The 23,150-nt window shown below is 33.5% G+C and overlaps 1 protein-coding gene across 3 annotated transcripts in view; it reads left to right on the top strand.

The window, feature by feature from the left end:
* The window catches only part of TRPM7 (transient receptor potential cation channel subfamily M member 7), a 117,325-nt gene that overhangs the window by 63,555 nt on the left and 30,620 nt on the right, over window positions 1–23,150 (top strand). For all 3 annotated transcript variants that reach the window (XM_078079348.1, XM_078079349.1, XM_078079350.1), the window contains exons 14-25: window positions 3,622–3,762; window positions 4,079–4,213; window positions 4,785–5,065; window positions 6,498–6,726; window positions 7,797–7,952; window positions 8,031–8,174; window positions 10,110–10,238; window positions 12,220–12,498; window positions 18,289–18,463; window positions 20,648–20,774; window positions 21,859–22,043; window positions 22,721–22,853. In XM_078079348.1, coding sequence (XP_077935474.1) covers window positions 3,622–3,762; window positions 4,079–4,213; window positions 4,785–5,065; window positions 6,498–6,726; window positions 7,797–7,952; window positions 8,031–8,174; window positions 10,110–10,238; window positions 12,220–12,498; window positions 18,289–18,463; window positions 20,648–20,774; window positions 21,859–22,043; window positions 22,721–22,853 — 2,114 coding nt within the window. The remainder of the gene's footprint in view (window positions 1–3,621; window positions 3,763–4,078; window positions 4,214–4,784; window positions 5,066–6,497; window positions 6,727–7,796; window positions 7,953–8,030; window positions 8,175–10,109; window positions 10,239–12,219; window positions 12,499–18,288; window positions 18,464–20,647; window positions 20,775–21,858; window positions 22,044–22,720; window positions 22,854–23,150) is intronic.

Below are 23,150 nucleotides of genomic sequence, written 5' to 3' on the forward strand. Positions count from 1 at the left end.
AATTTGATGCACTAATATCCCCCTTCTCTTCTATTGGGATTCTTTGTGAATTAACTAATATCCCCCTTCTCTTCTGTTGGGATTCTTTGTGAATTAATAGTTTTAGACGTTTATTAAAAATTTTATAGTCATTTAAAATACTGGTATCTAATAGTTTTATTTTCGTTAAGTGAGAAGATAATTGTTTAATTAATTGAAATATTTTTTTAGTTTCTGAACTAAAATGCTTTTTTTCTAGAATTCTTCAAACTTTTACTTGTTATTAAATGTGAGTGTACTATTAAAAAACTGAAAAATTAAAATAGGAATGTCATTTTCTGTTTTAATTTTTTGTTTTGTCACTTATTTAATAAACTAACATCCCATAGGAAGAACTTAGATTTTATTATATTTAAAAATATTTTTCAATTCAGTTTTTTTCATGTGATTTCCTTTATAGCTTTATTAAAAATTTCACATACCATAAAATTGATCCATTTATTTTTTTTTATTTTTATTTTTTTTTTAAAGATTTTATTTATTTATTTGACAGAGAGAGACAGTGAGAGAGGAAACACAAGCAGAGGGGAGTGGGAGAGGGAGAAGCAGGCTTCCCGCGGAGCAGGGAGCCCGATGTGGGACTCGATCCCAGGACCCTGGGACCATGACCTGAGCCGAAGGCAGTTGCTTAATGACTGAGCCACCCAGGCGCCCAAAATTGATCCATTTAAAGTGTTTAGTTCAATGGCTTTTAGTATATTCACAGTTGCGCAACTATCACTACAATCTAATTTTAGAGTAACCTTGTACCCATTAGCAGTCACTCCCCATTTCTGCTTTCTTCTCTACTTCCTGCCTCTCTCCTGCCCTAGGCAACTGTTAATCTACTTTCTATCTGTATGGATTTGCCTATTCTGGACATTTCACATTGATTTGTGGTTTTTTTGGTTGTTAAAATAATTAAGGCTTTTTTTTTTTTCCCATTTTTCCCAGAAAGCTTGAGTGATGGGGGAGACCTTCAGTCCAGGGGTTTCTAAAACACATTTGCATTATGATTTACTTATGTGGTTAGCAGAAGGAACTATAGTTTTTAATTCTGGAAACAAATAAGAGATTTGTTATAAATTGACTGTCTTTACATTGGTGGCTATACTAAATAAGCCAATTTTTTTTATTTCTGTAAGTGAAAAATCCTAAAGGAAAGGCAGTAATTGACTATTTTCTGATTCAAATCAATAAGTTGAGTGTTGTAAGTAGTATTTGTATAGTTTGAGAAATTGCTTATCATACTTTATTTTTTAGGCAACTCACATTATTTCCCTTAATTTAAATATTTCCCATTTAAGTGGGATCATATCATATGGTATTTGTCAAATATTTTAAAAAACAGAAAACTAAAAACATGCATGATAATCCTCATTCATAAAGCATATTTTGAGGTTGCTCAAGACAAAATAAAAAGAAAAATCTTGCATTTAAGGTGAGAAAATATATATTTTAAAGATTTTATTTGAGAGAGAGAGAGCATGAGCAAGGGGAGGGGTAGAGGGAGAGAGAGAAGCAGACTCCCCACTGAGGAGGGAGCTGGATATGGGACTCGATTCCAGGACCCTGGGATCATGACCTGAGCCGAAGGCAGACACTTAACCAACTGAGCCACCCAGGCACCCGAAAATATTTTTGATTAATTTTTAAATCAGAGATTTAAGGAATATAAGTAGATATTTAAAACTTCACAGATGAAACCAAATTATAAAAGGTATAAGCATTTTTAAAAGTCCTGGGGGACCTAGGGGCCCCTGGGTGGCTTAGTCAGTTAAGCATCCAGCTCTTGATTTTGGCTCAGGTTGTGAGATCCAGCCCTGCATCAGGTTCCGCACTCAGCATGGAGTCTGCTTGAGATTCTCTCTCTCCCTCTCCCTCTGCCCCTACCCCCTGTGTGCGCATGCAGGCTCACTTGCTCTCTCTCTAAAATAAAATCTTAAAAAATTTTTAAGTACTAATTTTATGAAATTATAATTAGGGAAATGGAAAGAATGGTGATGGTAGGAGGGCAGAATTGGTTAATATATGTAAATTGTCTTATGATTAAACCCTTTTAAGATTATTTAATGAGATTAACCAAATATTTGATTCTGAACAGACAATCTTCCAAACTCACAAATGGCTCATGTTCTAAAAAACTGTTGCCCTGGGAAAATGAAGTCTTAGTTCTAAACAGTGTTATAAGTGGTAGTTTAAGTCTTAGATGAGACTATAAAAACTTGTGTAACTGTAATATAACCAATATAATTTTGGCTAAAAAGTACTTATAAGTACTTATGGGCCTGTCTGGAAACATAATCAACATTTATAGCATTGTTTTTACAGGAAAATGTAATTTATGGTAATGTGCCACAGTGAAAATGGAATACTTGACTCTTAGACGTTCCTTTGCCTCTATGTGTGAAGTATTAGGGCAGTGGAAAGATCAAATGCTCTTGCTGCTATAAGCCATACTTCTGTCCTGAGCACACCTTTGTGACTTCAAAACTTCAGAATCCCCTCTTCTTACATACAAATGGCTAACAGACACATGAAAAAATGTTCATCATCATTAGCCATCAGGGAAATCCAAATCAAAACCACACTGAGAATACCACCTTACACCAGTTAGAATGGCAAAAATGGACAGGGAAAGAAACAACAAATGTTGGAGAGGTTGTGGAGAAAGGGGAACCCTCTTACACTGTTGGTGGGAATGCAAGTTGGTAAAGCCACTTTGGAAAACAGTGTGGAGGTTCCTCAAAAATTTAAAAATAGAGCTACCCTATGACCCAGCAATTGCACTCCTGGGTATTTACCCCAAAGACACAGATGTAGTGAAAAGAAGGGCCATATGCACCCCAGTGTTCATAGCAGCAATGTCCGCAATAGCCAAACTGTGGAAAGAGCCAAGATGCCCTTCAACAGATGAATGGATAAAGAAGATGTGGTCCATATATACAATGGAATATTACTCAGCCATCAGAAAAGATGAATACCCAACTTTTACATCAACATGGATGGGACTGGAGGAGATTATGCTAAGTGAAATAAGTCAAGCAGAGAAAGTCAATTATCATATGGTTTCACTTATTTGTGGAACATAAGGAGTAGCATGGAGGACATTAGGAGAAGGAAGGGAAAAATGGGCGGGGGGAATTGGAGGGAGAGATGAACCATGAGGGACTATGGACCTGAGAAACAAACAGGGTTTTAGAGGGGAGGGGGGAGGGGGAATTGGTTAGCCCGGTGATGGGTATTAAGGAGAGCACGTACTGCATGGAGCACTGGGTGTTATACGAAAACAATGAATCATGGATCACTACATTAAAAACTAATGATGTATTGTATGGTGACTAACATAACATAATAAAATTAAAAAAAAAAAAAGATATTTACAGTTGAAACTGCCCCCCCCCCAAAAAAAAAGAATCCCCTCTTCTTATAGAAGGAAATGAGGAACAAGTTACTTCCTTCTCCTGTAAAGCTAGCTGCTGGCAACCCCAGCTTCTTGTAACAAGTAAACATTTGTTATTTTGGAGAGTGCGTGCATTTCTAGGCATGCATGGAAATATTGAGAAATATCCTGTCTATTTAAAACTAATGTTTTGTTTCCAGGGAAATCTTCCTCCAGGATATAAGATCACCCTAATCGATATAGGACTTGTTATTGAATATCTTATGGGAGGAACCTATAGATGCACCTACACTCGGAAACGTTTTCGATTAATATATAATAGTCTTGGTGGAAATAATCGGGTATGTAATATTTTGGGGGAAGTCTATATATGTCCTTTGTATTGTATACTTTATAAGTTAAGAATTCATAAAAACTCATATACTTTAAAAGTTTAAAATTACTTAGTTTTTATATTAGAATAGTGAAGGTAGCATTGTCTTAAAAATACAATATTTTCAACTGTAAGAGTACATAGAAATATTTTGTAATTGAAATCCAAAACAAATCATTTTCTGTGTGTGTACAAACACATTTGTACGTATGTATGAATTCTTGAATTTTTATGACTTATCAGTGTATTTAAATCTGTAAAAACTAATAAGCTTTCATTTTCAGAGGTCTGGCCGAAATACCTCCAGCAGCACTCCTCAGTTGCGCAAGAGTCATGAATCTTTTGGCAATAGGGCAGATAAAAAGGAAAAAATGAGGCACAATCATTTCATTAAAACAGCACAGCCCTATCGACCAAAGGTATGTTTCCATAAATTTTAACCTTTTCTGAATTTTGTTCTATCTAATTTACTAGTATTTATGAAACAGAAAACTACTTGTTTTAGCAAGAATGAACTTTTGTTTGTAGACACATGTTTGATTTTTCATTTTCCCATATACAAATGAGTTAACGATTCTGTGAAGTTTTTTATATTTAGTTATAATAAAAATTTTTCAATGTTTTGATAAATACTAAACTGCCTCCTTCTATTCCACTGTAACTGATTAACAGCGTGCAAGATAAGTATTTTAGACACACTTTTCTTCCATTAAAGTTATGTTTTATCAGATATTAGTTGAAATATTTAAGCCCTTCCTTTAATTTTGGAAAACTTTATTACAATGATTTTTTTTTTTTTAGAAATACCATTTCTATAAAACCTGAGCTATAATAAAATAAAGTACGTAAAATATGTAAATTTATACCATTTTGATTTGTGCAGTCTGTATGAAGTTGAAGAATAGTGTAAAGGAGATTTTATAAAAATTCTCACATTAATGTCATATGGCCTTACTATAATCAATCTTAGACATTTGTTTTCCATTGAAGATTGATACAGCTGTGGAAGAAGGAAAGAAGAAGAGAGCCAAAGATGAAATTGTAGATATTGATGATCCAGAAACCAAGCGCTTTCCTTATCCACTTAATGAACTGTTAATTTGGGCTTGCCTTATGAAGAGACAGGTCATGGCCCGTTTTTTATGGCAGCATGGTGAAGAATCAATGGCTAAAGCATTAGTTGCCTGTAAGATCTATCGTTCAATGGCATATGAAGCAAAGCAGAGTGACCTTGTAGATGATACTTCAGAAGAATTGAAACAGTATTCTAAGTAAGTTATATTTTATCATTTCAAACATTTAAGAAGTACAACAAGATCATGTTTAAGTGGAGGTTATAGTGTCATGCAATAAATCGGTATATATATGTATAATTTTATTGGCACAATTAAAATGTATTAGGTACTTTTAATTTATTTTTTTTATTGAGAGGGAGATAGAGAATCTTAAGCAGCCTCCTTTCTGGGGCATGGACTTAGAGGGCGACTCTCAGGCTTGATCTTCCAACCCTGAGATCATGACCTGAGCCAAAATCAGGAGTTGGTAGCTTAACTGACTGAGCCACCCAGGCGCCCCAAAATGTATTAGGTACTTCTTAAAATTCAGAAGGAAACTTTCCTGTTTATGCACATAAAAAGAGGTTATTGTTTACAACTCAAGAGTTAAATATTTTGGCAAGAAAGAAGAAATGCCAGAAGTCAGTTTAATAATTGCACATACTAGCAATTAATTAGATTACGAAAAGTTCCATTTGGAGTGGTAAGGAAAAGAAAAAAATAAGGTTTTGAGCTGTGTTCTAAGGAAATGAATTGAATTCAACTGGAAGAGCATTTCAGAAGGTGGAACTACATACATGGAAGAGTAAAACAGTTCACAGAAGTTTACATTTAGGGTAATAATGACTATCAAGCTGGAAAGATAGTTTGTAGGAAACCTTATGATAGAAAATAGGACTTCCCAAAATGGGCTGTCTTTGGAAGAGAGTAAGTGTTATTAGTGAAAATAAGCAGGGATCTTATGATCACTTACTCTGGGGATCTAAGATTCAGATGTTTTTCATGATTAGGTTAGTCCCTATTCACATTATTCTTTCTACTGGGTACCAGACCTTTTTTATGTTTTTTTTTTTTTAAGATTTTATTTATTTATTTGAGAGAGAGACAGAGATAGCAACAGAGATAGCGAGAGAGAACACAAGTGGGAAAGAGAGGGAGAAGCAGGCTTCCCGCTGAGCAGGGAGCCCGATGACCTGGGAGCCCGATGACCCGGGGCTGGATCCCAGGACCCTGGGATCATGACCCGAGCCTGAGGCAGATACTTAACCACCTGAGCCACCTGGGCACCCCTATGTTTGAAATACGATATAGGTAAGAGTTTTTGTACAGAGCAGCTGAACATTGTCAATTTGGGTTTCCTGTGAGACTGGAGTTTTATTTCCAAGACCAGTGGAAAATGCTCTGGAGTCACCTTCTCAGACTTGTTCTTCATGTGACATATTTTAATATTTTGTTATATCTGCTTAGTAATAGATATCTGGAAACAGAGCTGTTATGATTCTAATGCCTTATAATTCCCTGAGTGTGTGTTAAAATATTGAATACAAATGTTGTTATATTAAATATAAAATGTTATGAAATTATATAAGAATGGTGTCTTAAACTGCAGTTTGGTAATGTGAATGTTTTGGCCTTTATCTTTTGATAGTGATTTTGGTCAACTCGCAGTTGAATTACTAGAACAATCCTTCAGACAGGATGAAACCATGGCTATGAAATTGCTCACTTATGAACTGAAAAACTGGAGTAATTCCACCTGCCTCAAGTTAGCAGTTTCTTCAAGACTTAGACCTTTTGTAGCTCACACCTGTACACAAATGTTGTTATCTGATATGTGGATGGGAAGGCTGAATATGAGGAAAAATTCCTGGTACAAGGTATACCTTAGAAACAGTTATATCTAGTATGTGATTAGATAAAAAGAACAGAGGGATTAGCCCAGATATATAGTAAAATGCCTTGATTTATGAGGGTGGTGGGGCTGGCAGTGTTGGCATTTTATCTCAAGGGGCATGAAATGGCCTCTTCTTTCCTTCTGTTCTTCACTCTGAATCCTTTTCAGGTATGGTGTATAATTATTGCCCCTCTCTAAGCCAGAAGCATGAGGGCAACAAAGGAAGTATTGGTGTTTACAGCCCTGAGCAGCAATGAAAAAAAGTTCCTTCTTTATGAAAAGATGATTTCCAAATTCTAAAATTGAGAACCTGTCTACTAACTTAATAATTTGTTACTTTTTTCTTAAATAATTACATGAAGTATATTGGATATACCTAGTTTTTATGGTTAAGAATTTGGATAAAATGTTGGCTGATACTTTTGGTTTCATCATAGTGAGAGATACTACTTTAAACTTTCCTTTTCATTATCTTATATCTTAAATAAGGTACAGAGATGTAGAAGGCAGAAATCAGGCAAGTGGTTTAACCATTGTAAGTAGATAACAAATACTGATCCTCTAATAAAAATAATGGTGAAAGATTAACCAATAGAAACCCTGATACACAATTACAATTTTTTTGTGCTTTAGGATTGTGCAGGTAATAATGTAAAATTTTACAAATCTGTTTATAGAGGCACAAGCTGAGTAATCATGTTACGACATGGAACAGTTGCAAAGAGTTTTAGGATAAAATTATGCACATAACAACTTCATAAGGCTTGAACTTTATTTAAACAAAAATGTATTTTCTGAACAAATAATTACTAAATCTTTTCTGTATCCTCATATCATAGTACCCAAATGTTTTGTTACTCCTTAAAACAATTCAACCTGGGCCTCTTTAAATATAATAATCAAGTATAAAAATGAAGTTTCTGGTTTTTCCCCTATACTAACAGGGGCAGATTGGCTAACTAATCATCAAGATATTTAATACCTTTTTATTCTTTTTATTCTTGAAGGTAATTAATTTTAAAATATAAACTTACGTGTTTCTAAAATTTTTAGGTCATATTAAGCATTTTAGTTCCACCTGCCATATTAATGCTAGAATATAAAACAAAGGCTGAGATGTCTCATATTCCACAATCTCAAGATGCCCATCAAATGACAATGGAAGATAGTGAAAACAACTTTCAAAACATAGCAGAAGAGATTCCCATGGTAAGGAGGTAAAATATTTTTAAGTAAATATAAACATTTTGTGAATAAATAATATGATAAGTGTTATTTTTATTTTAGGAAGTGTTTAAAGAAGTAAGAATATTGGACAGTAATGAAGGAAAGAATGAAATGGAGATACAAATAAAATCAAAAAAACTTCCCATTACAAGAAAGTTTTATGCCTTTTATCATGCGCCAATTGTAAAATTCTGGTTTAATACGGTATGTTGTATGTTTTCTAAGTTGTACAAGCAGAATGTTTTTAAAGTATAAGCTTTAAGGTACCTTTGGTCTAAAGTCCGTATTTATCTTGATATAACTTAGATCACTGACAAGCCATTTTCCACTTAAAAGAGCATAAATTTAACTTAGTTTTATTCCAATTGCCATCATATAGAATGATAAATGCTAACAAATCTTAATTCTGATTGGAACTAGAAATAGACTAAACAAAAATGTAGTAACCATATGTCTTTGTAAGCAGGTATCAAATACAAATCAAATCTACCAAAAACATTCCTAAAGATTAACCAGAATAGACATGGATATATCTTTAGGATTTTGCAGAGAATGTGTAAAATTTTTGAAATGAACCATTTTGCAGTGTTAATTTGAAGGTAGAAAGTAATCTAGATCATTCATATAGTTTTCATCAGTGCTTATTTCCTTAATCATATTATGGTGTATGTTTTATTATCTGACACATAATTGGCTTTTCTCTTGCTTTGTGGAAGAACAGTTTTTTCTCCCAGATCAAAGAGTATTATAGTCCATGGGGGATGGACTCACCTCAAGAAACAGATGAGATTAGCCTCAGCTTTTAACCATGGGTTGAATGAATGAGTTTTTATTCCCCTTCCCAGAAAAATTCTTAAGTTGTTTATCTTGTTATTGTTTTGTTGTTTTTCATTTTCGTCACATTTGCATTCATGTGAGTGACTTTTTAAAAATGGACAACCCTGGGGCGCCTGGGTGGCTCAGTTGGTTAAGCATCTGCCTTTGGCTCAGGTCATGATCTCAGGGTCCTGGGATCGAGTCCCATGTCAGGCTCCCTGCTCAGTGGAGCATCTGCTTCTCTCTCTCCCTCTGCCTCTCCCCTGGCTTGTGCATGCTCTCTCTCTGTCACTCACTCACTCTAAAATAAATAAATAAAATGTTTTAAAAAAAAATGGACAACCCTGATGGCCAAATAGAAATTTCTCTTTTCTTTCCTTATTTATTGGAGTTTACTGCCCAGCCCTGCCATAGCTTAAATCAAGAATGTGGCTTGTTTCAGTGCTGGTAGAGGCAAGGAGAATGAAGAGAGGATTCTTAGATACAATTGTCCAAGGGTGAACGAGTCTGGGTTTTCCTCTGAAACGAAATAACTCTTCAGATGTTGTTATACATAGATCTTATATAATATCTTTTTTGTTGAGAGTATCAAAGGTGGTATGTTCCTTTACCTAGGGAAAATGCTTTTCATATCTGTTTTCATTTCTTGGGATTCAACCTCAATGACTAGGAGTTAGGAAAATAGCAGTTGTGTTTCCTGGGAATAGTATTTGGTTCGGAGAAGGAGGAAGTAGGTAGTATGTATTTCTTGATGATGATGGTGATGAAGTTCTACAGTATATTTAATATGATACTTGAGGAATAGTATAAGTTAAATGGTATTATATGAACTATGCTGAGAACATAAATCTTCTACTATAAAATTCTTCCTATGGGGAATACTAGAAAGTCATCAAAGTTCTAGAACACCATAGTTATACTCTTGGAACCATTTATGTTTTGATTGATAAATGCAGTGTCTGCAATGAAGTTACTTCTAAAACTTTTTAATTAATTTATTAATTAATTTATTTATTAGAGAGTGCATGCACATGAACCGGGGGAGGGGTAGAGGGTGAGGGAAGACTCTACACTAAGCGTGGAGCTAAATGTGGGGCTCAGTTTCACGAACCTGAGATCATGACCTGAGCCAAAACCAAGAACCAAGAGCTGGATGCTTAAACTGACTGAGCCACCCAGGCACCCCTAAAACTGTTTTAATGATGGAAGCTTGGAGATAGTTCACAGGGGTTCATTTAGTCTCTTTTTTGTGTGTTGGATTGAAAATTTTGATAAAATTTTATCTTGTAATTTATATTATTCATATCTTGTGTTTTTCATTAGTTGGCATACTTAGGATTTCTGATGCTTTATACATTTGTGGTTCTTGTACAAATGGAACAATTACCTTCAGTTCAAGAATGGATTGTTATTGCTTATATTTTTACCTATGCTATTGAGAAAGTCCGTGAGGTATGTCTGTAGTTTCTCCTACCAGTAACTTACTGTATATATGGAGGGTGTTTTGTTTGGTTTTCTATATGTATGTGTATCTGTTACTCATAATCAGTATATAAGTGTGCTGTATTGCCCATTGAATTATCATTTAGATTTAGATTCCTGTGTTTATCATAGTTTTCAGTTTAAATTATAAATTTTCTAACATCTTGATTTTAAAAAAGTATTTTTTCCTTAAATAAATGTTTATACTTTTTATTCAGACTATTAACTACATAAATATAGTTTTATAACACACTGACTTAAATACTTCTGGATTATTTCATGTCTGTGCTTTAGATTTAGAGAATACATTATGTTGCAAAAACAAATGAAAGCATTGTACTTCCCTTCCACTTAGGTGTCATAGGAATTTATCTTCTTAAATATTTTATTCATTTTTAATTTCTTTGAGTGCCATGGTTTATATGTTTATGAAATCTGTTGTTTTACCAACATGTTTGAAAAAATTAAATTGTTAAATGATAAAGTTGTAAATACTTTTTTAAATGCATATTCATAAAAGCTGTACAAGGATTCATTAGATTGTAATAACTGGTTGCCTCTAGTGGGAAGGGAAGTTAATTGGCTAAGGAAGAAGAATGGAAAAGAGACTTTTCCGTACTTATTTTTATATACACTTATGATTTTGAAGCTATAAATGTATTACCATTCCCCACAAAAGAGAAATTTTAAATTCTTTTTAAAAATTTATTTATTTGAAAGAGAGAGCGCAAGTGGGGGGGAGGGACAGAGGGAGAGAAACTCAAGCAGACTACCAGCTGAGTGCGGAACCCAACAAGGGGCTTGATCTCATGACGCTGAGATCATGACTTGAGCCAGAATCAAGATTCTGCCACTCAACCGACTAAGCCACCCAGGCAATGCAAATTTTTAATTTTTATATTCAAGAGAAGAGATAAGTACAGGTACTTAAACCATCGAGTTGTTTGCTTTCTGTAAATAAGACATCTTTGGGAAGATCCTATCAGGATATCCTGTTGTTTCAATGAAAAATAAAACAACTTTCAGAAGTATCTCACTTTCTAGAGAACTCTGTTCTAATTTAAGATTTCCAGCTTCTTAGTAGAATGACCTTGGTTGAATAGGTCATTTATTTGTGGGTATTTATATACATATGTGGGTGTATATATATACATATATACACACACACACACACACATATATAGAAGGAGGATAAGAAGTATGTGTTTCTGATATCTTACTGAATTGTTTCAGTGATCAAATACATCATCAAAGCCCAAGATAATCAAACATACTTTGACAAATACCAAATGACAAATACTATGTAATTCATTTATATATGAGATCTAAGCAACAAAACAAAAGCAGAAACAGACCTATAAATACAGAGAACAAAGTGATTGTGGGGAAGGAGGGGAGGAGAGATGGGCAAAATGGGTAAAGGGGAGTGGGTGGCACAGGCTTCTAGTTATGGAATGAATAAGTTCTAGGGATGAAAGGTAAAGCACAAGGAATATATAGTCAGTGGTGTTGTAATAGCATTGTATGGTAACAGATGATAGCTACACTTGTGAGCGGAGCATAATATATAGAGTTGTTGAATCACTATGTTGTATACCTGAAACTAATGTAACGTGTGTTAACTGTACTTCAATTTAAAAAAGTACTTTGAGGGGCTCCTGGGTGGCTCAGTCAGTTAAAGTGTCTGCCTTTGGCTCAGTTCATCTGGGATCAAGCCCCAAGTTGGGCTCCCTGCTCGGCGGGGAGTCTGCTTCTCCCTCTCCCTCCCCCACCATGGTCTCTCTCTCTTTTAAATAAAATCTTGAAAAAATACTTTGAAATAATAAAAAATATATAAAATCCTACTGTGATATTATAATTGAATGCTAATATATGTTTTAATAGGAGGAAATTGATTACTTAAACAGTTCAATTAGATTTTTTTCTTTTTTTTTTTTTTTTTAACCCGTAGATCTTTATGTCTGAAGCTGGAAAAATAAGCCAGAAGATTAAAGTGTGGTTTAGTGATTACTTCAATATCAGTGATACAATTGCCATAATTTCTTTCTTCATTGGATTTGGACTAAGATTTGGAGCAAAATGGAACTTTGAGAATGCATATGATAATCATGTTTTTGTTGCTGGAAGATTAATTTACTGTCTTAACATAATATTTTGGTATGTGCGTTTGCTAGATTTTCTAGCTGTAAATCAACAGGCAGGACCTTATGTAATGATGATTGGAAAAATGGTAAGTTGAGAGGCATCTGATAATACTCATGGGTTTATTGATATTTTTTTCTTGAAATCATAAAAAGGTGTCATTACATAGTTTTATTTGAACTAGAGAATGTTATTTCTTCAAATTGGCCAATCCTCAGGATATTAATTTTTGAAGAAAATATGTGATGGGATAAGATTAAGAAAACCATATTTTATTTGTTTTATCTTAAAATGTTTTTATTTTTAAATGCTACTTTCTAGGGCTATTTGAGGTCAGAAAGAAAAAATACAAGTTTGTTTTAGCTACTGTTTGTGAAGTTCTTTTCATCCTTACTAACGCTACCCTAGTCATCTGGCACCTGAAGCAATCTAGTAAAATCTGTTTATTCACAACCACTGTGGCCTGTCTTAGTCTACATTATAGCTAGAGTAATTTCAAAATACATATCTGAGTATGTTACTTCCCTACTTAAAAAAATTTTCTAATGCTTTCACATTACCCCTAGAGATCACTATACTTAATGAATTCCATAAGTCCTGCCGAGTTTGTTGCTTTTAATTTTCCAATAGAAACATCTTCCTTGCTTTCTTTTAAGTGTCCTCTCTTAACCATTTTTTGACCTCTTATCTATGCTAGCTATAGTCACACAGGCCTGTCCATATTTTTTTAACATAACCCCTACCAGGGTACCATAGCTCATGTTCTTCTTTCTGCCAGGAATGACTATCCTCATCTACACTCATATCCTTAGCTCTTTTGATTACATACAGATCACATCTCTAACATAATTTTTGTTTTGGGGGGAGTTTTTTTGGTCTTTTCCCACTAGGTCAAGTTTTATGGGGCCCATGTTCCTCCTCTACAGAATATTTATCTCTGTGTCTAACCATATTTTAAACTATGTTCTTACTGGATTATTTATGTACTTCTCTAGACTGAACTCCTTGGAGTGTAGGAACCTTGTTTGGTTTTGGTCACCTTTATATCTCTAGTACTTACCATAGCAGCTGTCACATAGTACATTCTGCTTAGTAACTATTGCTGGTTGGATGGATAAAACCATTACAAGTAGGAAAAGAAGACATAAAAATACTGAACATTCATTGTGTTTTAATAGATTGATTCTCTTAATTTTACATGATTAGCAGCAGATTATAAATTTTAAAATCTATAATCTTCTACCAAGTAGTTTTTAATGTTTATTCTTACTGCTATGCAAGATAGTATAACAATTACTAGGATAGTGCCTCTGAACTTTGTGAAATTACATTTCTCCTTTTTGATTTTACCAGTCCTGTAGTTATTTTAAATAATTCTATGATGTAGTTTGGAGCTTGTCCTACATAAGTATTCTAGGAGATTATATATGGTGTTAGTAAACAGTCCTTGTGGTTTATTGATGAAATTAATGAGTAGGGGATATAGGGACTCATGGAAAGAGATAAATCTGTGGATGGTTTTATTAAAGCAGAGGGATATGATCTGTTCTTTGAAAGCTTAAGATAGATAGGAGTAAAAAGGCACAACCTGACTGGAACTTCTTTTATGATAAGGAGTTGTTGGTTAGTTAACAAATTGGATAAAAGGGCATAGCCTGATTTACATAACACATTGAAAACTGGGACCTTAGAGAAGAAAAATATAGGGGAAACCATTGAAGAGTCTCCCTTCCACCAAATTTTATTTTTCTTTTCCCTAAGAGGAATAAGTTGACATTTCTTTATCTTTCCTTACCATTTCGGATAGACTTTTCAATGCATGGATGCTAAAAGCAGCTAGTCAGCTTATTTGTTAGATGATGATTTTCAGCCAGTGGGGACAGACTGAAAAAGTCTCACAAGTGTTTCTCTTGCTCAGCTCCAATTCCCCACACTAATCTTGTTCCATTATTATGTATTTGCAAGATAATGCTAGCTAAACAGTACTACCTGTAGTTTATGTCTTTAGGTTCCTCTTCCCTCCCGTGTTCACTGATTCAAACTAAAGTTCCAGTTAGAACATCTTTTCCTGATATAATATGTCCAATATCTTGCTCTTTCCTACAGGTTTAACCAACTGGCAGGTTTTGTTTTTTAAATGTAGATGTCAGGTTTAATGTGCAATTCCTTATGCATTGAACTGAAAAATCTAAAGTGTGTTGTCCTACTTCTGCCATAAACTGCTTTCAGTTTCCAGTGGTCAAAAAGGCAAACACTATTATACTATTGTTTTGTAAAAGTAACTTTTCCTTTCTTATTCTAAAATTATTATTCATTGTAGAAAATTTTAGTAAATACAAACTACTATCCAGAGACATCTACTGTTAACAGTGTGGTGTATACTTTTTCCATCCTTCAAGACATACAGGAATACGTGCTTGTGTGTTAAACTCCACACAAATAAATGTATATAATAGCTTTATCTAAGTAGGCTGATTATATGTGCTGTTTCTCAATTCTTTTTAAAGATCTGCCCCCTTTTAATAAATATAAAAATCTATCCCTAGAGTTTCTGAAACCCTTTTCCTTAATTGTGGAAAATCTTTCTCTTCTAAATTAAATTTACCTTCTAAATAATCCCACTAGCTCATAGGATTATGAGCATTATGAAAATAAGATTTTTTTAAAGTTTCCTAAATATAAAGTTTAATTATTTGCTTTTTGAGACTATATATTCCCCTCCAGGAGAATGTGTCCTCTATTTCCCCAGTCGAGAATTACTGGTTTACTCTTTGTCATATCAAAGAAGTATAAGTATTCATTATTCATCCATTTTGTATTCTTTCATAAAGTAGTGTTTCCAGGAAAAGTTAGGGGATTTAAGGCTTGTAGGGAAGAATTGGTTTTAGCCGAAAATTTTAGCATGCAAGAAGGTGCTCCAGCTCTCATTGCCTACCAGATTAGTGACTTAGTGGTATCAAGTTAATGTAATGGTAGTATACAGTAAATTAGAGGTATAGGAAATACAGAAGTGAACAGCCATAATAATAAAAGATGGAAATCGGAAAAATAGGGGGAAGCCAAGAGAAAGAAATAGAAGCTGACTGGATTTTCATCTGAATCTTGCCTCTCACATGCTCGCAGCACTCCTGCCAATTCTCCCATCCAAGTTCTGAGGAGCTTGAATATATATTTCATTTTCTTCTTTATCTGTGATTTTTAGAACTACCCTCCACCAGGAGTATTTATGTCTTTCCCCTCTTCAACCAGTCATTTATCACATCATTGTCTGTTTCTCCTAGTGCCGTTTTCCCTTTCTACCCCCTTTAGAACTTTCAAAATGGTTGATACTCTAATTATCTGTTTAAACTAGGTGCTGCAGAGTGTAAGAAATCCTTCATTAAAGTATACCTTTAAATAATGAATAAAGGAGATGAATTTTATGGTAGTAGGTTCCTAGAGTAACTTAACATTGTTTTTTTTATCATTGTGTATCTATTATATGCTGTGCACTATACTAACCTGAAACTACAAAGATGAATAAAACGTGGTCCAGAGCCTCATAGAACTCACAATTTAGTACATAAGACAAGCATGTGAACAGATAGATAGCTACAGAAAGATAAACTTGTGTGAAGACTGATGAGATAGTACCTAATTCTGTCATAAAGGCTTTCACAAAAAATATGGTATTTGAAAGTTTGGCAAATAGGAACTTTTCCTGAGCAGGGAATTTCTAATCAGAGAAAAAAGCTTTGAAAAGTTTGAAGATACAAAAGATGAAAATAGAAGAAATACTCCTCACAGTTGATATCATTAATAAAGATCACACTTACGAAAATTGCATGGTAAATGCTAACCTTTTCCCATTCGCTCCATGTATCTGTACATTCAAGCTAGAAATCCTCATTTTAGATATGCGAAAATGGGATATTTAAATATTTTTAATTAATTAAATTTAGATCAGCTATAAGGAAGGTTGTCAAATAGGCTTTATGTGAAAGGCATGAAATCCAGAGACCTCTATGAATCATTAGTCACAGACTGAATAATTTTAGGATACCTCAGTACAAATTTGAGTATGGTTTTGAATTTTTGACTTGGCCTTTTTCTTTAATTACAGATAAATACTTGGATTCCATAATATTTCAAATGTCATGAATAATGTATTGATGATTTGCCTTTTAAAATCTTTTATCCCAAGATTTTGTTGAAAATCTTGTTATTGAAAACATACATTCTCTTAGTATGTATGTTAAACCCTCAAGGCATTATTTGACTGTTTTACAAGTAAGAGAACAATCTTGGAGAGTATTAGGACTCTTCGATTGCAAGTCACAGAGACTCAATTCTAATTTAAAAAGGAAATTTATTGGCAGATGTGTAAGAATTTTAAAGATGAAGGATCAAGTCTAAATTATTACATATAAATCAATATTTTGAAATTTAAAAAATAAAAAAACCCAGACTTACTGTCCTCTTTAGCTTTCACATTCCTGCCTTCCATTTTTACTCTCACTATATATTCGTTTGAAAAATACATGCAAATGTATAATTTTTTTAGGTTATTTTATTGCAATTACTGATTTTTTAGGTTGGTTTATTGCAGTTGTTGGTAAAGTACAGATTTATTGTAAATGTAGTCTACATTGATCTGTGTGGGTTTTCCACTAGTAGATTATTTGTGGATGAATACTACATTGTTGGAGTGAGACAACATTCACTTTTTTAAGTATAAATGCTGAGCACTCGTACCCCTAATTAAGTGGATAGAAATTAAAGTTCTGTTATAGGATTTTACTTCACTCTTAGTTTTCTTGAGTAATGATTTCAAAATTCACATTGTGACTTAATAAAAATTATTTTTCATTGATTTATTAGGTGATAGCCCAATTAGGATTTTTTCACCTTTGTTGAAATTAAAGAATTGCAGACTACCTGATTTGTAAAAGGAATTTTTAACCAGTTAATTGGTGTCACTTATTTTTTCAACACCCATGCTCATAATTCCAGTTTGTTTTATTTAGCTCCTAGAGGTTTTCACAGTCCAGGATAAGGGACCATGGTATAGGGTTTAGGGTTCAAGATGGGTGATAAGAATGCCTTTTTGTGTATGAAGTGGGCAAAGGACAGTTATCAAAGGGAGGTAGAAAAGTGAGTCTGAACCTCCAATACAACAACACAACAGTTTTAGGAAAGAGCACATAACAGAAATTGATTCCCTGAATCTGCCCAGGTGTCTATACCTCTTTAAATCTTCATGGACTCAAGATAGGCCGACTCCAGTTGGAACCAGTGATATGGTTCATTACATAGAATGTGCCCCTTTTAATATTGATTGCTATTGATTTATTATCATATCAAAGAGATGGAGAAAGATATTTCATATCCAATATTCTAAAAACTGGGCATCCAGATTTACAAAGGGAAAGTCTTTAGTACTGATGTTCTATCTTAAGGGGACAAAAATTGCATTGGGTGTTTCAAATCACATTTGGCAGTTTGTACTAGATTATTTTTTTCTTTGATAATTGCTGTTTACATGTACAAAGTTTTTATTTGCTTTGTATTTGATATTTTAGTTATATGTGATCTTTTTGTTTTCCTAATATTTGTTGAATTGGTGTTGTAATTATAATGAAGTTATTTACTTTTGGAGACTAAAAAAAAAAAAAAGAATGTGCCCCTGACCTATCTAGCCTCACAGATCAATTTTTATGTAATCTCCTTGATGTTAAGGTTTATGTAGTGATGAGATTTTCCTGAATGTTAATACTAGGAGTAAAAGGAAACTCAGAGATTCTAGTTATTTATTAGAACATTAGAACTATTTTAAGATGAAAAAATTGTCATTGTTTTTAAATTCCCATGTATTTTAACAGTGTTCATTTTTTAACAGGTAGCCAATATGTTCTACATTGTAGTGATTATGGCTCTTGTATTACTTAGTTTTGGTGTTCCCAGAAAGGCAATACTTTATCCTCGTGAAGCACCGTCTTGGACTCTTGCTAAAGATATAGTTTTTCATCCATACTGGATGATTTTTGGTGAAGTTTACGCATATGAAATTGATGGTGAGTGTTTATGTTTACAAATTCATCTTTTGGTTATTTTGTTTTGAAGTCAGACTTGCATTACAGTAGTATTACATATTTTCACAAGTCAAACTATTATTACCAACCTAAGCCCTCCCAAAATACATTCGTTAATAAGCCCAGAAAAAAACCTATAAAAATTAATCAAAAAAAGTATTTTAGAATTTTTTTGGCTACAAATGGAAATTTGGCCTAACCCGGCTTATACAATAAAGATATTTATTAGCTCATGTAACACAGAGTTAGAGGTAGAGTGGTCTTTGCAGTTTGTTAATTCATAGTTAAGGACACCTGTTCTTTTTCATTCCACTGCTTTGTAATCAGTGTGTGATTGATACAGGTTTCCCTTATGATTAGAAGACTGTCACTAGCAATGGGAGGAAAAGAGACAGTGTTTTCCATGGTTCTCTTAAGGGTGAAAAGTCCTTTTCCCCAAAAGCCTCCTATTGAACCTGTTCCTTAAATCTCATTAGCTCAAATTGGCTTCAGCCTTTATGTCTGAAACAGTTGGGGCAAGGGTAATAGGATTACATTGATTAGATCAATCATGGTAGGTTGGATAAACTCTTGAATTAACAAAATTCAACTGTGAACGCGTTTTGTGTGTAAGGTAATAAATTTTTTTTAAATTGTTTTAGCTAATGAGGCTAAATAACTTGTGAACATAGGTGATGCTGCTGACTTTCGGGGATGTTCTTCTACTGACGTCCACATTTGCATTTTAGAATCTTTATTTGGTTAGTTTGCTCTTGATCTCTTTTGCAGTTTCTCTCCTGTCTTTACTCTTCCCTCACCCCACACCTGTGTTGCTCCCTACCTACCTATTTGTAGGTGATTAGGTCAGGGGATGGCTACATACTGGTCTTTGTTTTCAGATGTTGCTTAAAACAGTGAGGTTTTACCAGCCTGGTCAAACTTTGTGTTCAATGCTTTCCTGTTCGGTGCCATTTTCAGGTTTTCATTTTCTGCTCTTTTTCCATTGTGGCTCTAGTTTAGTTGTTATAAAGCACTGGATATAGCTTTTTAGTCTCCCTCATTCTCTTCCTTGGGTATTTGCTACATCAAACAAATCTGAATAGAATGGAAATTGATAAAGCTTTTAAGATTGAAAGAACCTTGTGCATTCATTTGCCTATGAAACAATTTATTTGAAAGGAATGATATAGCCATTGTTTTAATGGTGTATATGTTTTTAAACGATTACTAAAGAAATGCTAATTGTATTGTAAGCATTTACATAAAACTTGGCACTAATTCATGATTATTTAATTCTAATCCTTTCCCTATTTAAATTGTTTTGCTTAATTCTTTAATACTCTGGTGGGTACTAAAGCTCTTCTCTTCCTTTTTTTTGGTTCAGCTGTGTTTTGGCTTCAGAAACATTCCTGGTGGGGTTAATGAAAAGCAAGGAATTCAGACCTAATCATTGTATATTTGAGAGGCACTTTAACCACTCTTTCAACCCTCTGGTGACATAAGATAAACTCAGTAATTTTTATATTTGTAAATTTACTGTGAGTTTACCATACTTTTTTTTTTTTTTTTTTTTTAAGATTATTTATTTGGAGAGAGAGAGCACAAGCAGGGAGAGTGGCAGAGGGAGAGGGAGAAGGAGGCTCCACTGAGCAGGGAGCCCGATGTGGGGCTCGATTCCAGGACCCTGGGATCATGACCTGGGCCGAAGGCAGATGCTTAACCGACTGAGCCACCCAGGCGCCCCTACCATACTTTATTTATTTATTTATTTATTTATTTGACAGAGACAGACAGCGAGAGAGGGAACACAAGCAGGGGGAGTGGGAGAGGGAGAAGCAGACTTTCCGCTGAGCAGGGAGCCCGATGCGGGGCTCGATCCCAGGACCCTGGGATCATGACCTGAGCCAAAGGCAGCCACTTAACTGACTGAGCCACCCAGGCACCCCCAAAATTTTTCTGTGTTGGAGTATTTTTAAGTTTTGTTCCAAGCGCTTGCCCAGAAGCTTTTTTAAAGAGTCTGAAACAGATTTGTACATAATTGAAACTTCCTTCAAACAGACAAATACTAATTAAAAATAGTTAACTGGTGTAGAAACCAATTGCACTGTAATTTAACTAAAATTTAAATTTAAAAAAAATGGTTACTGGTGTGATTACTATATCTAATTTTTGTTCTTCTTTTCAAAGTGTGTGCAAATGATTCCACTATCTCTCATATCTGTGGTCCTGGAACATGGTTGACTCCATTTCTTCAAGCAGTCTACCTCTTTGTACAGTATATCATTATGGTCAATCTTCTTATTGCATTTTTCAAGTAAGAATTTTATTCAGTTGCTTAATGAGATTTTAACATAAAATTCTCATTTTGAAGGAAATACACAAAATTTCCAATCTAAAGATTTTATTGAAGCTTAAGCTACTAAAATTATCTTTGGAAATTACAAATAAGAAGGCATACATTTTCAAATCAAATGAGACTTTAAGTGTGAGACTTAATTATATTTCAACATGCAGTTCTTTTATAAATTTAACCTTTATTTGGGATTTTTACTAAGTTGCCAAGGAATACACATGTTCAGTATATACAACAGAAAGGCAAGTAGAAAATTTCATCTATAATCTCATTAATTAATTTTGGTGTACATCTTTCTGTTGTTTATTATGAATATATATGAACCATTTTTTCTCTTCAAAAATAACGTTCTTATATTTTGTATACTGTTTTAAACTAAGCAAAACATGAATATTATTCCACATTAATAAATATCTCTCTCCAGTTTATTTTTAATGCCTACCTGGTATTCCATGATACAGACCTTAATTTTTCAACCAATATATTACATTGTTCAATTAGATTGTTTATAATTTTTTTGTTCCCAAAAACCATGTTATGGTTAAATTTTTGATCATTCCTTAATTATGTCCTTAGATTGTTTTCCTAAAAGTAGAACTGTTCAGTATATGCATTTTAAGGACTTCATGCATTTAAGCTAAAGTAGGCCTGTATCCCCAAATCTCTGCCAACACTAGGTATTGTTATCTTTAAATGGTTGCTAATTTGATATTACATAAAAGTATCTTGTTTTTATATGCACTTATTTTGTTGCTACTAAGATTGAATATTTTTTATAGTTTTGTTATTTATATGTAACTTTAAAATCTTAAGATATTTTCTGCTCATTTTTCTGGGAGTTTGTAATTAAGACCCTCAACGATACCAAACTTGTGCCTTATACTTACTGCATGTATTTTTTCCAGTTTCTCATTTGCCTTTTTAGTCTTGTGTACAGTAGAGTAGTCTTTTGAATTCTTGTTTAAAACAGAATTGCAGTAAAATCTTTAGTATTTAAAACTTTATCATGTGATTTAGCTGTGTTTTATTTTTATTGTTACTCAAGCAATGTGTATTTACAAGTGAAGGCAATTTCCAATATTGTATGGAAGTACCAACGGTATCATTTTATTATGGCTTATCATGAGAAACCTGTTCTGCCTCCACCACTTATCATTCTCAGCCATATAGTTTCTCTGTTTTGCTGCATATGTAAAAGAAGAAAAAAAGATAAGACTTCAGATGGACCAAGTAAGTAAAATATATTAAGGGAAATGTTTTTATTTTATCACTTATCAGTATTACCCTGAAGGTTAAGTATTAATTTTACTCAGAAGACGAAATTGGTTCATATTACTATAAAAAGCTTTTGTTGAATTTGCTTGAACATAAAGGAATTTTAAGTATAATATGGTATCTGTAAAAGTGAATTTAGTATTAAAGTTCTTTTTGAATATGGCATGTCAGTTTGTTTTTGTTAAAATGGTAATGTAAACCATGACATTTTCTGTTCTACAAACCATTTTACTGCTCTGTAAACAACACTTTTAGTTTATTCTGTATACTACATGAGATTAATCATCATATCAAACTGTGCTTAAAATTTTACAGTGGCTTTCTATTCTACCAAATTGGTTCTTAAATTCCTCTACCTGGATAAATGAGGGAGAGGTATAAAGAGAGTTACAGGGGAAGAGTGTTCTATAGGAAAAGGAAATTAGAAGAGGCACAGGTACCTAAAACTGTTCTCCTGAGGAAAAAAAATGGAAATACTTGTCCAGTGCTTTAGAAACACTACAGTAAAAAGAGAAAAAAATTACAGATGATGGATATAGTCGTATGAACCCTTAATAATTCATAAGACTCCTGAGCTATAATTTGATATCTTGATAGTCTTCATTGATTTTTTTTTTCTTTTCCCTCTTTAGAACTTTTTTTAACAGAAGAAGATCAAAAGAAACTACATGACTTTGAAGAACAGTGTGTTGAGATGTATTTTAATGAAAAAGATGACAAATTCCATTCTGGGAGTGAAGAGAGAATTCGTGTCACCTTTGAAAGGTTCAGAATTTCTTTAATTATAATTGATTATATGTCACACTGGATTCTCTTATGTCTTAAACATGGTCATTGTTCAATTTATGATTGTCAAAATAAGTAAGCTTAGTAATAGTTTTATATATCGGAAGACATTTCAGTTCTAATATTTAGTGTTAAGTCACTAAGTCAGTTTCTTATTATTTTTTAACATTTGTTACAGAGGACAGAAGAATTAATGTTCTTTACCAGTCAGTGGAGAGAAGTGAAACTATATTTTAAAGCATTGTTTGTTTTTGTGTTTGTTTTTGTTTTTCTCTA

Source organism: Halichoerus grypus, chromosome 8 (genome assembly GCF_964656455.1).
Source record: "Halichoerus grypus chromosome 8, mHalGry1.hap1.1, whole genome shotgun sequence".
NCBI lineage: Eukaryota > Metazoa > Chordata > Mammalia > Carnivora > Phocidae > Halichoerus > Halichoerus grypus.